The sequence below is a fragment of the Oncorhynchus kisutch genome, linkage group LG30 (genome assembly GCF_002021735.2).
Source record: "Oncorhynchus kisutch isolate 150728-3 linkage group LG30, Okis_V2, whole genome shotgun sequence".
Classification (NCBI taxonomy): domain Eukaryota; kingdom Metazoa; phylum Chordata; class Actinopteri; order Salmoniformes; family Salmonidae; genus Oncorhynchus; species Oncorhynchus kisutch.
Genome location: NC_034203.2, coordinates 9,561,767 through 9,576,540, shown reverse-complemented (window position 1 = coordinate 9,576,540; position 14,774 = coordinate 9,561,767). Strand labels below are relative to the sequence as shown.

Genomic DNA, 14,774 nt, shown 5'->3' with positions numbered 1-14,774 from the left:
TTTTTTTCTATTGTGTTATTGACTGTATGTTTACAGCCATGTGTAACTCTGTGTTGTTGTTTGCAAAGAGGCACTGAGTTTGAAGGTAGGCCTTGAAATACATTAACAGGTACACCTCCAATTGATTCAAACGATGTCAATTAGCCTATCAGAAGCTTCTAAAGCCAATGAAATCATTTTCTGGAATTTTCCAAACTGTTTAAAGGCACATTCAACTTAGTGTATTGAAAAGTTCTGACCCACTGTATTTGTGATACAGTGACATATAAGTGAAATAATCTGTCTGTAAACAATTGTTGGAAATTTTACTTGTATCATGCACAAAGTAGAAGTCCTAACTGAATTCCCAAAACTATAGTTTGTTAACAAGAAATTTGTGGAGTGGTTGCAAAATGAGTTTTAATGACTCCAACCTAAGTGTATGTAAACTTCTGACTTCAACTGTAAAAGTCATATTTGTGTCATCTTCCTCCTCTTCTCCCTCCTCTTCTCCCTCCTCCTCCTCCTACTCCTCCTCCTACCTTCTTCCAGTCCTCTGGGGACATGGTTTTCATCTCATCAGCCGGCACCAGCTCTTTCAGCATCCTGGGAATCATGACAAACTGTGATTTGTCCGTGTCCACTTTGACCCTGAACAGCAGGCCAGCCAGGCTGATCATCTCCTCCTTGGTACACTTGTGGTAGCCACGCAGGTACTTTGGCAACTCCTGAGGGGGAGAGGTTTGTGTATGAGTGATGGTGAAGAACTGGGTGGATGGATGGATGGATGGATGGGTGGGTGGGTGTGCGTGTGTGTGTGTGTGTGTGTGTGTGTGTGTGTGTGTGTGTGTGTGTGTGTGTGTGTGTGTGTGTGTGTGTGTGTGTGTGTGTGTGTGTGTGTGTGTGTGTGTGTGTGTGTGTGTGTGTGTGTGTGCGTGCGTGCGTGCGTGCGTGCGTGTGTGCGTATGTGCGCGTGTGTGTGTGCGCGTATGTGTATGTGTGTTTTCTGCTCGACCTGTGGGAAGTGGAAAGTAAGGTCAGCGGTCAGGTCTCTTCCTGGGGTCACGTTGAACCACAGCTTCCTCATGAAGATGACCAGGTAGGGCATGGTGGCCGGAGCTCCTGAAAAACAGTGACCCTCAGACCTTCTAGCATAGCATAGCATAGCATAGCATAGCATAGCATAGCATAGCATAGCATAGCATAGCAGTTTCAATCCACTGACAACTTGGTGGGTGTAAGGGTCTACTTTGATATTTTGCATACATTATATTATGCTTTTGCCTGTTTGTTTTTTTGCCCAACCATCTTAAAGCACTGACAATTTGGTGGCCACATGTTCATTGTATCTGTTCAATTCAATATTGTGCCTTACCCTCCGTTTTACCACCTTTTCTTGCCTCTCTGACTTTCTTCGTTTTCTTAGGTTGGTCTGTGGTCTGCCTCCAACTGTCAAAGAAGTAGTTTTGATCCTCCAAGCTCATCACCTGAAAGCAACAAAGCAAGAAAATGTTTACGTGCACTCATTCGCACTACCAACACAAACTTAAGCTGTGGCTTGAAAATGTTTTTTTATTTCTCCAAAAAGTTGTGATAAGGACTTGAAATTAACCTTGTTTGGCGTTTTCATGAAAAGACCGTAACCGTCAGCTGAGGCCAGAATGAGCTTGTAGGCAATATTACGAACAAGGTCACGAATCCTAGTTGTTGAAGTCACCTCGAAGAGCTAAATTAAAGAGTAACACATAAGACAAGATACATTATATTGTGATAGACATAAGATAACTGTACTAAACAAGTACAATGGAATTATGTGGCTCACCTCAGTTGAGTCATTGGGGAAGTGGATTTTATGGAAGATTTGGTTGCTGTTCTGTTGAATGGCGTCCACCTCCACCTGATGGGGAGGCAGCTTCCTGGGCTCCATACTACAACCAGAGGACAGTAGCGTTAATTTCCCACCACTCATTTTAGTACGTAATACCTCAATACCAGATATTGTAGCATCGTTAGCACAACACCAGAAACCTTGTCCAAGTGATTCAGATTGAGACCTCTTGGTAACTTGGCTTAGGTGTTGTATTCGCTGGGGCATTGGTTCAAGTCACAGTCGCCCCCCCAAATTCATTGCAGTGTGTTTTGGAGCCGTACCTGAGCAGCATTTGTAGCCGTTGGAGGCAGTCTGCAGCCAGGGGCTCTCTGGGCCGTGACTCTAGGAAACGCTGGGTGTACCTCAGCAGGGACTGGCTGGGGGAGAAAAGGCCGGTGCACAGCCACATGAGCTGCCAACCATAGTCTACACTCATCCTGCGAGAGGGAGAAAGAGAGAGAGAGAGAGGGGGGGGGGGGGTGGAGATAATGGTGGGGTGAGAGAGAGAGGGAAGAGAGTAGAGAGAGAAGGGAAAGATAGCAAGAGATAGAGAGCATTTTTATCATAGAATAAGACATTGAGCGCCATACATACATACATACACACATACATACATACATACATACATATACATGATTATTTCCTAGTAATACATGTGCAATAGCTGACATGACAGTTTATCGTTGGTCATTACCACACATACCTGCTGCTGTTACTGGTCATCTGCCTCATGATCTGGCAGTAGACCTCGTCCTGTAAAGGTACATGCTGAGTGGCCGGACCAAAGATCTGGTCAGTCAGCTCTATGGGCTGGCGCACCTGTTTGATAGGGTAATCTCCCATGTACTTTAGGATAGGTGAGGGAAAGGTTAAGGACAACAGGAAAACTCCACTTGGAGAGACATTTTTGTGGGGTAATTCGGTAAGTGCTACTCCATTGAATTATTATTCACTTTTAGAGGTCTTCAGTTCTAATAAACACAGGTGTAATCAGTCCCGAGTGTCTTCTTCAAATATCTCCAGTGTTAGCCTCAATAGCAACATGAACATCATCAAATGGCTCTAAATTAAAGGGGAAGTTCAGGATTTTACAACTTGATATTAGATGGGTTTTTCACCCTGAAAGTAATCTAAGGCCAGGAAAAACTGTAATCCGTGGTTCAGTATTCTCTAAACAGCCACTACAAATTCCAGATGGGTTTAGCCACAGCTAGCTAAAAGCAGAGCTGGGGAGAAAAATAATTCAATAAAATGCAGTACATCTGCTACTGCTTTATCGCACGTGCAATGATTTCCGAGTGGGAAACAGTGTGTGTGGTTTGCAGCAACTTCTTTGTTGTTGTAATATCGCAAAGGGACATGTTAGTTTTACCATTAAGGATGGCAGATTTAAAGGTCCAATGCAGACGCTTTTTTCTCAATATCAAATCCTTTCTGGGTAACAATTAAGTACCTTACTGTGATTGTTTTCAAACGAAACGGGCAAAAAGAAACAAAAACTGTTTTTTTGCGAAAAGCTATTTCTCAAGCAAGAATTTTGCTAGGGTTGTCTGGGAGTGGTTTGAGTGAGGGGTCTAATTGGACTAGCCTAATAGGAGGGATATGAACCCCTTTGAAACTCTTTGTTATTGGTCTGTTCATTTATACCGTCTGGTGATGTCACCATGCAGCACAAAACTCCATCCCACCAAAAACAGGATGACATTTCAGGTGGTCCTTTTAAACAGCTCTTGCATAATTTTCACAATTTCACAGTATTATTACAACTTCATATATGAAAATATATATAAAATACAGGACAACCACATTTTTGACTGCACTGGGCCTTTAGAGGTGATTTGGCCATTTAAAAAAAAATACATGAACACAAGAACCTATCATTTCAATTGATTGGTAGCTAGTGGTGGCTAAAGTTAGCTTGAGTTTGTAGTGGCTGTTTAAAGAAAAACTGTAATCCCTGGTTCAGTTATCATAGCCTACAGACTACTTTCAGGGTGAGGAACCATCTAACAATCATGTTGCAAAATCCTGAACTTCCCCTTTAACAAATAAAGTATTTCAGTAAAGGATATCAGTGAAGGAGATGCAGGCCAGATGGCTAAGGTCGGTGTTGCCCACCAGACTCTTCAGTAGGGGCTGTTTGATGGGTTCTTTGGAGGCAGCCCACAGTTTCTCCCTGCCTGCCCCTCTGGCTTGCGCCCCACGGCCACCCTCTTTACCAGGCTGCCTGGGGGAACAAAGAAAACAAAGTTAAGTTGCTGCCTTGAGAATAAAGTGTAACTGTAAAATAGACTGTGAACCATGCAAAATGTGGTAGTGAGATAATTGGTCAGGTTACTGTGACATTGGAATCATAAAAAAAAAAACATCATGGTAATTATTAAATTTGAAATGGTGAGTCAGTGGTTGCATCTGTAATTGAAATAAAAGTGAGAGTGGATTTCGAGTGGATTTATGGAAGGGTTTTCTCTACCTAAAGTACTCAAGGGCAAACTCTTTCAGTGAGACGGGGGAGATTGCTTCTTCCCTTTCGTGGGCGTTCTGAGTCACTGTCTTCTTCTGGTCTGGGCTCAGATTCAGCAGACTCTGATGGTTCAAACAAACAAAAACACAACTTTAGTACGACCAGCAGAGGGTAGTCTTCCCCTGCCGCAATCCTCCTAAGAATGGGGACTGGACATGATGTGGACTTGCCCCACCATAAGCGTATTGTTTGTAACAGTGAAAACACCAAGTAAAACTGAAATGACAACTTAAACCACAAAATAAAAAATATCCCTTCACAAACTTCTTATAGCTTATTAGACACATTTCCACTTGCTGAACACAGACTACTTAAATAAAACATCCAGCCTTTTCTTAGTAAAACGCAAAAGTAGAAATGAAACAAATACAGTAGTCTTTCCACCAAATGGTCAGACACGTTCTATTCACAGGCTTGTACACAGCACAGAGTTTGGAGTAGCCTTTCATCAGTGCAGGAGATGCTGATACGGAACATGGGATCAACAATCAATATAATAAATATGCAAAAACAGACATGTAGGTGTACTTCACCAAGGTTCCATTATATTGTCTTCCCCTATCTCATCTCTACAGACAGACAGCAGTTCAAAGGACAACTATCTGGAATGGAATGCAGCCATGTGCCATTATTACCTTACATATGAGAATCTTATCATTCACCCTTGCACATCCCCGTTGGCACTATGTTCGTATCTCAATATAGTCCCATCCCATCCCATTTTCTTTTTTATCACCCTCTTCTGTGTTTGTACAACTGTCTTTGCACTGTTTATTTTATCCTGGTCCCAGATCTGTTTGTGTCGTCTTGCCAACTTCTATGTGTGTTGTAAAGACCGCACAAATAGATCTGGGACCAGTTGACTGTTCCAACGGCCTATTCTTCTAACCATACGAATAAGTGTTTGAACTACGTCTAGAACCTTCTGTTTGAGTCTAGAACCTTCTTACCAGTGTGGTATCGCTGGGCTTTTCAAGGGTTGGCAGAACCAGGACAGTGTCCGTGGAGATGGCGCCGGTGTTCCCGGTGCGCTCGTTAGTGCCTTTGATCCATCCCCGGGCGGGGGAGTACTCTCCATCCTTCACGATGACCAGCACGTCCCCTCTCTTGTAGCTCAGCAACGTGGGGTCGTCTGCCGTGTGAGAAAGCGAGAGAGAAAGCGCGTGTGAGAGAGAGAGAGAGAGAGAGAGAGAGAGAGAGAGAGAGAGAGAGAAGTAGACATCAGTAACTCACCCACGTACATAAGACGAACCATAATGGTCATGCACGATCCCCAGCCCAAAAAACACCTACTGTCTATGACTGGTCCTTTTTTGGATATACTTGTTTTTTTATTAAACACTGACTACCTACTAACTGTGTTGTCTGATAGGGATAAAACAAATTGTTTTACAGTACAATTTACAGCACTGGGCTGTGAGGTGAGTGATCAAGTGATTCATCGTCATACTCCTACCCTGTTTGTTGACGTCCTGCAGGGCCACTGCGTAGACGGAGCGCTCCTTCAGGCCCTCCAGGTACCACTGGATCAGGTCAGCCATCTCTCCTGCATCCACAGACTGCAGTAGGAACTGCCCTCTCAGTGTGGCCAGGCTCACCGACTGACCGCTGTCGATCCTGCCATCATCACTGAGGAACATATGAAACGTACATGAAACATGTGAAGTGTATGTGAAACATGTGTGAAGTGTATGTGAAACATGTGTGAAATATATGTGATAACTTCATGGTGGTTCGGGTGTCGGTATGAGGGAGTATGTGAACGGTGACGACCACCACTACTTGACAACTGAACAATAAACTGCCACTGTAGAAAACTAGTTTGGATTGTGTATTCTGGGCCTTGTTTGAAAACTTAACAAATGCATCCTTTCTTGTTTCCTTGAGGTAAGTACAGATCTATAAGTGATTGTATAGGTGAAAGTACGTTTATCCCTCTATTGCTTCCACAAATCCAACCAACTCAGATCAGTGATCACTTGAAAGAAGGAAGTGTTGGGTTCGGAGAATATGAAATATACTTATTCATGTATAACGTTTAGATTATGTCAGGATATGCTATTGTTAGCCATCAGGGATCCTATGGGAGGGATCCTCTGGGAGGAGAAGAGACACAGTCTGGTACCAGTCACCATAACAGGCGTGACTTGGGGAAGAAGTGAGCAGTTTGGGTCAGAGGTCAGGTCAGATGAAGTGCGGAAGAACAGATATCACTAAGGTTCTGTCTAGCAACAGAGATGCATTGGCTGTTCAGTTGTGTAGGAGGAGACTCAGCCTAGTTAAATATCAGTGCTTGTGTGAATATTTCATTGTCTAATGCAGCTGTATTGATCCTCTGGGAAGAATTAAACCTGGTTTCATAATGTCCGTAGAGTGTTTACTCAAAAAAAATTGAACCTAACAGAAGGAAGGAAGGAAAGAAACAAGGACGCATTTCTGAAATATTTGAACAGGGCCTTGTCCATACCTTGACTTGTTCACCCCAGTCACCTCCGGGTAGGACAGCTCAATGAGCTTCTTCTCTTTCTCATCCTGGAAGGAGATCCCATTCCAGTTGATGGCCACAATAAAATTGCTTTTGGGTAGAGGAGGTCCTGTGGATGTGTAAATAGCTTAGTAATAAAATCCTCTTTGACAAAGAACATTTCTATTTTGCCTGATGTGAACCAGCTACTGTAAAAGGTTCATCGTGTGAAATGAAACCAGCCTCACCTGGTCCATTGTTGCAGACGTATTCCTGTTAGACTTACCGGACATTTGCGTAACCTCGTAGAACTTGGAGAAGTACATGGGCCATTTCTGACGAGCGTAGTCAACCACGTCCCCCTTCACGCTGTCTGTGCTCCTTCTGCTGTTTATGTAAGGACCCTGTAAGAATGATTGGGATGATTATTTGTTGATACATTTTTGTCTGGCATCAACGTTATTCTACTCTACATAACTTAACATAACTTTTTATTTTACTTCCCTTTACATTACTTAACTTTACCATGGTTGATTGGGATAACATACACAAATAAAAATGTCATTGCAGGACATTTTTTAGAAAATACAAACTGTCCGGCCATTACTTATTTTACCAGCGAGTTAGCAGTTTACCTGTGTGTGTGCTGCGTTGACCAGCTGAATCAATTTTCCTTGTGACTTGGTCTCAATAAGTTCAGTGGTGATGCATTCCTCCACCACCTTCTTGGCATTCTCTCCACTGATGGCAGACCCAAACGTCACATAGTAGTACATTGCTGCGAGCTGCACAAAGTCATCCTCCTGGATGACAAAAAATAAAACAAAACATCTGAGGTCCAATTACAAAGAAAGACAGTCTTGTTTAGTTAATAGAATTTCCACTTCAGGCCTCCCTAGTGGGGCAGCAGTCTAAGGCACCGCATCGCAGTGCTTGAGGCGTCACTACAGCTCCGGGTTCGATTCCAGGCTGTGTCACAGCCGGTCGTGACCAGGAGACCCATGAGGCGGTGCACAATTGGCCCAGCGTCGTCTGGAATATGGCCGGCCAGGGATTTCTTTGACCCATTGCGCTCTAGTGTCTCCTTGTGGCGAGCCGGGCGCCTGCATGCTGACAACAGTCGCCAGCTTGACAGTGTTTCCTCCGACACATTGCTGCGGCTGGCTTCCCGGGTTAAACGAGCAGTGTGTCAAGAAGCAGTGCGGCTTGGCAGGGTTGTGTTTCGAGGACGCATGGCACTTTCCCTTCAACTCTCCCGAGTCGCAGCGATGGGACAAGATTGGAACTACCAATTGGATATCACGAAAAGGGGGTAAAACAATAAATAATCCACTTCAAGCAGTCTTTATACCTTTTTTTTTTTCAACAATAGAGGTCATTGTTTTTCTTTCATGACTTTTCACATAGAGTCCAGTGTGACAATGTGACTCCTAAGATCCACGCTTGGTTCATAGTCAATCTACCTCGAGAGAGAGACGTGGAGGCCACATTCACAATTACACCATTGCCGTATCTGTGATATGATATCCACATCGTCTGGGTGGGTGGGTTCTTAGACATGTGCACTGTCAAAAAAACGGCTCACCTTCTCAGAATGGTACTCCCCAGACTTGAGGCCTCTGATGACCTGTCTGTAGATGAGATCCGTGCTGACGGCATCGATCGAGGAATCGTGCCAGGGCGTGAACAGCTCCTTGCGGAAGTAGAGTCTCCAGGGGGCGTGCTGCTCCTCCTCGCCCTTCCGCCTCACTTCCTGCTCGCACTGCGAGATGGCGTCCATCACGTGCCTCCCACCACTGCCCAGGGACCACACCTGGAAAAAGCACAGTGACAAGACATGCCACAGGGATAGTCAAAACATGTCACAGGGCTAGTCAAAACATGTCACAGGGCGAGTCAAAACATGTCACAGGGCGAGTCAAAACATGTCACAGGGCTAGTCAAAACATGTCACAGGGCTAGTCAAAACATGTCACAGGGCTAGTCAAAACATGTCACAGGGCTAGTCAAAACATGTCACAGGGCTAGTCAAAACATGTCACAGGGCTAGTCAAAATATGTCACAGGGCTAGTCAAAACATGTCACAGGGCTAGTCAAAACATGTCACAGGGCTAGTCAAAACATGTTACGGGGCTAGTCAATGCAAGTTCTGAAAGCTAGCGAATATGCTAATAAATGGTAGTCAAATGATGTCAAGACTAATTTCCAAATCCTTTTTAAATGTTCCTTCTTAATATTCAACTGACACAATAAACGTCTCAATTCAGAAGGCACGATGCCCAGAACCAGGATACCACAGTAATGTATCCCCTAGCCATGTGACAAAGGAGAGAACCTATTGACACTGCTGTATTCATTATGCCTCTTCTTTGTTAATGTGTACTTCTTTTAGTTGCATGGCTAGGTGTGCCCAAAACCCGTGGGGGTTTCCTCCCCTAAAAATGGTTTATAATCTATGCATAGTCACTTTAACTCTACCTACATGTACATATTACCTTGACTAACCGGTGCCCCCGCACATTAACACTGTACCGGTACACCCTGTATATAGCCTTGCTTGTTATATTACTGCTGCTGTTTAATTATAATTATTATTAACTTCTTAAAGCATTGTTGGTCAAGGGCTTGTTAAGTAAGCATTCCACTGTAAGGTTGTATACGGCGCATGTGCATGTGACAAATACGATTTGATTCGCACCTTCTCACAGAAGCCGATGTAGAGAGAGAATCCGTAGATGTCCTTGAGGTTGACTTTCTTGGCCAGAGCCTGGCACACCTCGGCGGAGGTACAGGCTGAGTCTACAGGCAGGCTGACACTAAGGCCGTCCATCAAGGCCACAGACACTTGCGTGGTCTTCTTGGTCTTGACGGCCTACACGTGAGAAGATGGAGTCGTGGTAAGAAGTCGTCCTTGTAGCATGATGTACTACAACAGCACCCATAAATGCTCTGTATATATACTGTATATGTCTCCTTACCAACACAGTCACTGTCATAAGATTTAGACTAAGATTGCTTTATTTGCCATTTGCACACAATGCTGAATCCGCCTACATAAAGGTATGTCGGCAGAGCAAAAAAACAGAGAATGGATCGATTTTACAGGTCAGACATTAACAATGGTTAATGTAGCTGTAGTTCAGCAACTTTCTCCCAGATAACTCTGATGCTACCTCTCGTGGTAGAGTGTGGGTGGGTGTGTGCCGGTGTGTTTCTGTTTCTTTGTCGTCGGACCAAACCCGAGTCAAGAATAATACTGTCCATGACTTGTAATGCTGACACTGCTTGACAGCAGCAGTAGTCCACACCTAGCAACATTGTCAAGAGAGGTAAGCTTCTTTGGCTACAGTGTTGGACTGACAATCGAAAGGACCCGTGATTTGAGTCCTGACAGGCCTACCCCCCCCCCCCCCCCCATTCTGTTGCATTGTGTTAGAAGGGAGATGGCACCCATCCCATGTCTCGGATGTTGTGTCTTACCTGGAGCTCTATCCAACAGGGTGGTTCACCTCGCTCCCCATTGGCCACGATGCGACGCAGACGCTCAGCACAGTACGGACCGTAGCTACTTGGTCCTCTGCCCAGGAAGCTCTCCAGGTACTGTGGAATAGAATCAAACAGAATAGAATAGAACACAATATAATTACAGTGTATGTAATTGATTGACTGTGCATAAAATGATGATTATGCATAAAATGATTATGGTCATGCATAAAAACACAGCGCCTTAAGACATAGAGAATAGCCGTAAGTTAAAAAATGGCAACTTTAGACTGACCTGCATAAGGAGTTCTGTTGGGGGGAAGATACCCAAACAGATAGAGAGGAGGACCCAGCCTCTGAGAGAACTCTTCTGGTTCTTATTGTTCACCAGCTGTTTAATGATCTGACAATAGATCTCATCCCTACACGGACAAACAAGGACAGACAAGGCCTCAAGTAGTTGAGATGGATCCAGTTTAGAGGGATCCAGTTTAGATGGATCCAATTCATTTGCATTGCAACTGTAATCTACTATCAGTTCGGAATTGAACAATCTTGGTATTAAAGCAAGTCACCTTTCTAGACATTGATAACTGGGACATTTCTGGGTGACATTGTTCACATGTTATTTGGTTTGGTACCTTATATCTCGTCTGGATAGGGCGTATCCAACAATAATATGCAGTTTTTCAAGGTCGGATATTGGCCGATCCAAGGTGCGCCCCTCTCCAATCAGAATGTCTTTCTCCTCCGTCATAGTCTCTGACTGGAGGAGGTGAGAAGAGCCTATTATCCTATGTTGTTGCATCATGGATATTCCGCTTAATTTGAGTTCTTAGTACAAAATAATATTTATGTAGCATACCTCCTCTATAATGGTCGAAGCTTTTCTATTCCCCGTTCCTTGTTTCTTTCTATTTTTCCTTAGTATTTTCTGATGGAAAAATGGATATGAATAATGGATATGATATCTATTATATTTAGACATCTGACAAACTGTTATAGTGTGTCAAACTCAGTAACAACAGTAACCTATTGCAAGCATGTAAAATGACAATCAGGGATGAATAAAGTCGTACTGAACGAAATTCAACTGAATTTGAGGTTGAGTCCTAATGTACAGTACCTGATCCAGGCCCACCAGGTTGCTGAGCCTCCTGATCTGCCTCTGGCCCAGGTTATTCTGGCTGGGAGTGGGGGCGGAGGGCTCCTGGTTGATCAGTTTTGGCTCAGCTATGTCCCCCATGAACCTCAGGATGATCCACCACACTGTCAGACAGGCCTGGGGAGGAGAGGAGCAGAGGAGAAAGTGGGGAAGGGAAGAAAAAAAGAAAGGGAGAAAAAAAGAGGTGAGGAACAAAAAATAAAATAGGAAGGAAAGCAGAGGAAAGGGAATAAGGAGAGGAGTAAGTAGGGTACACAAAGAGAAAAGAGGAGAGTAAAATATGAAATATGTCATTGAGGAAGAAAAATGTCATACTTGCTTTGGATTCCTCTGAGATTAGCACACTGAAGCCTGATATTGATTACTCACCAGTGCGTCTCCCTCGTCCTCGTGGTAGAGCAAGGGCTGCCGCAGCCTCTGCTTGATGTGACTGTAGGTAGCAGAGCCCTGGAAGTGTAGAGCACTGAACTTGGTGAAGGAGAACTCCTCATTCTCATCATCGTAGTCCACCACTGGTTGATCCTCTGGTACTGCGATTGGTACGGGTTCTGGAGCTGGTACAGTCCGAGCTAGTGCTGGTGCTGGTACTTGTATTACTACTGGAGCTGGGCTTTCCTCTCGAGCTGGACTCTCCTCTCGGCTCTCCTCAATCACCTCTGGGACGGTCAGCGTTCTCTCCAAGTCCTGAGGACGGGTAGGGAGAGAGAGTAGAGAGAGTGCAGTTGGATACTCTGTTCATTTTGTTTGCTTTTCTTTAAGTATTATGGAATAGTAAAATAGTATAATGCTTCTTCAATGAGAAGAAACGATTCGGTCATTCTATTCTAATCATTTAGCAAGAAGCCTATGTTGATATACTGTGGAGATCCACCATTGGTTGTGAGCCTAACCTCAAAGCCCTCGGGAGCTGGTCCCTCCCGTCCTCCTACTGCCACTGTGTTGGGCAGGAAGTCAAACATAGTTTCCACCATTTCCTGCTCACTGACTGGTTCCGGCTTGGCAGAAGCCTCTTGTGATTGGCTGAGGACGTCCTCTAGCCTCTGCTGGAGCTCCGCGGCTGACCGCTCCCTCGCCATCCGCTCCTGGGCAGATAGGAAGACCTAACACACACAAACACACATAAATATTGAACTCACACAATTGCACACACAGGTGCACAAACCCACTTTTCTCAAATGACAGCACTCACATCTGTCTTCATCTTGTTGGTGGTCTTCCTAGCCAGCATGCCTCTGGTGTGGGCCTGCAGGACTGTCACAGCTTCTCTCTTGCTCTTATAACTCTTCCTGGCTAGGTACCCGCGCACCTGGGACTGCATTGTGACGGCCGCCGCCAGCTCCTTCAGGTAACGCCCTCGGGCCAGACGGCCACGGATCGTAGACTGCAGACGCTCAAAGCCAAGCTGGAGCTGATTGAACGAGACAGAGAGGAGTAGAAATGATCCCAGAAGCAGCAGGTACATGTGATCTAGTCTATAAAAAAAAAGTAAATATGAGCAAATCTCCATCAGCACAATACTCTTCCATCCTAAGCTACGGCAATGAATCAATATCACCTCCGTTTGTCTTCAGAAGTGTATCTGAGTTGACTCCTTACCGTGCTCATGTTGACGTGATATTAGTAGACCTTGACTGCCAGTGACTTACTTTTCTGTATTCCTTTTTCTCTCTATAACCTCTCCACCGCTTCTGTATAACCACGGCAGCTCTCCTTTTCTTCACAAAGCTCTTCCTACAAAGAGGAATACATTAAACCAAACTGGAATATTTACTGACTGTTAACACCTACTGTATTACAATAGGAACAACTGAAGTAACTCTGGGGTAACGCTTTAGATTGGGGTGTTAGAGGATAACAGATAACGCCATCCCACAACATCCCAAACCTGTGTCAGGTATGACACGTCGCCCGTCATTCTCTATCCTGGGTTCTGCCCAAGCGGTGTGTCTCAGTGTTCATCCCTTACCTGTCTCTTTGGCCAAGCATGACCCTCTGGATGATGAGGGCTTTCCTATTGAGCTCTCGCTCTCGCTCCCGCTCTAGTAGGGAGTCATGGGCATCCTGAGTGGGATGAAAGTGAGAAACCGGTTATAGAGGGTGAATATGACCTTTTTGGGGTGAGGGTTTACCGACATCATTCCAGCATCTTTGAATTGCTTCTTGTGACTGACATTTGGGATTCCATCACTACTGTTACAACGTGCCAATGTTTGTGGTTGTCTAGTGTGGTAGATATAACTGTACCTTTAGAAAAATCTTAGTCGTGCCGATCTTCCAGCCACCCTGCCCTGTGATCACGGCCTTGCAGATGGCATTGCAGCAGGCTACGGCTGACTCCTGAGTTAGGACAAGGAGGAGGATATTGGGAACCATAACCACCCCACTAAAAGCAATTGTAACCGTGGAGCTTTTTGTGCTAACAAATATCATCATCATTGTTGTCATCTTCATCATCATATTCAAAATAATGAAGGTATATGTCTCACAGTTTTGGGGTCACAAACGGTTGTATTCAGAAGCACTCTGTATCGCTGCAGAAACTGCTTGAACGTGTGACGGATCGGAAATCCCAGTTTCCGGATTTTGATGGTATCAATCATTCCAGAATACCGCAGCTGACGTATGCACAGGTTTCTGTCAAAAACCTGAAGACAGAGACATTCCTAAGCTTGACTAGTAGAGTGGTGTGCACTGTAGTATGGACAAATTGGACTTTCGTGGAATTGTCCCATTTTCATTCTGTATAATGGCCTATATTGTTTCTGTTTTGTGTGAGTTTGACCTCTACCGATTGTGACATTGCACCGTTAAAACAATGAATCATGTCTTCCTGTATCTGGCCCAGTGCTACAAAACAATTAATCATCTCTTCCTGTATCTGGCCCAGTGCTACAAAACAATGAATCATGTCTTCCTGTATCTGGCCCAGTGCTACAAAACAATGAATAATGTGTTCCTGTATCTGGCAAAGTGCTGCAAAACAATGAATCATGTCTTCTTGTATCTGGCCAAGTGCTACAAAACAATGAATAATTTCTTCCTGTATCTGTCCCAGTGCTACAAAACAATGAATAATTTCTTCCTGTATCTGGCCAAGTGCTTACAAAACAATGAATAATTTCTTCCTGTATCTGTCCCAGTGCTACAAAACAATGAATCATGTCTTCCTGTATCTGTCCCAGTGCTACAAAACAATGAATAATTTCTTCCTGTATCTGGCCAAGTGCTTACAAAACAATGAATAATTTCTTCCTGTATCTGTCCCAGTGCTACAAAACAATAAATCAT

The 14,774-nt window shown here is 44.3% G+C and overlaps 1 protein-coding gene across 2 annotated transcripts in view; it reads right to left on the bottom strand.

Annotated features, from left to right (window-relative positions):
• The window catches only part of myo7bb (myosin VIIBb), a 30,237-nt gene that overhangs the window by 3,609 nt on the left and 11,854 nt on the right, over nt 1-14,774 (bottom strand). For both annotated transcript variants that reach the window (XM_031810764.1, XM_031810765.1), the window contains 28 exons: nt 13,973-14,131; nt 13,731-13,823; nt 13,453-13,547; nt 13,133-13,217; nt 12,676-12,894; nt 12,377-12,586; nt 11,856-12,170; nt 11,448-11,603; nt 11,187-11,255; nt 10,963-11,087; nt 10,617-10,743; nt 10,319-10,438; nt 9,537-9,710; nt 8,423-8,650; nt 7,473-7,640; nt 7,124-7,241; nt 6,841-6,967; nt 5,830-6,002; nt 5,324-5,505; nt 4,323-4,435; nt 3,922-4,076; nt 2,553-2,706; nt 2,131-2,286; nt 1,802-1,907; nt 1,592-1,705; nt 1,355-1,466; nt 995-1,101; nt 522-707 (listed from right to left, as the gene is read on the bottom strand). In XM_031810764.1, coding sequence (XP_031666624.1) covers nt 522-707; nt 995-1,101; nt 1,355-1,466; nt 1,592-1,705; nt 1,802-1,907; nt 2,131-2,286; nt 2,553-2,706; nt 3,922-4,076; nt 4,323-4,435; nt 5,324-5,505; nt 5,830-6,002; nt 6,841-6,967; nt 7,124-7,241; nt 7,473-7,640; nt 8,423-8,650; nt 9,537-9,710; nt 10,319-10,438; nt 10,617-10,743; nt 10,963-11,087; nt 11,187-11,255; nt 11,448-11,603; nt 11,856-12,170; nt 12,377-12,586; nt 12,676-12,894; nt 13,133-13,217; nt 13,453-13,547; nt 13,731-13,823; nt 13,973-14,131 — 4,146 coding nt within the window. The remainder of the gene's footprint in view (nt 1-521; nt 708-994; nt 1,102-1,354; nt 1,467-1,591; nt 1,706-1,801; nt 1,908-2,130; nt 2,287-2,552; nt 2,707-3,921; nt 4,077-4,322; nt 4,436-5,323; nt 5,506-5,829; nt 6,003-6,840; nt 6,968-7,123; nt 7,242-7,472; nt 7,641-8,422; nt 8,651-9,536; nt 9,711-10,318; nt 10,439-10,616; nt 10,744-10,962; nt 11,088-11,186; nt 11,256-11,447; nt 11,604-11,855; nt 12,171-12,376; nt 12,587-12,675; nt 12,895-13,132; nt 13,218-13,452; nt 13,548-13,730; nt 13,824-13,972; nt 14,132-14,774) is intronic.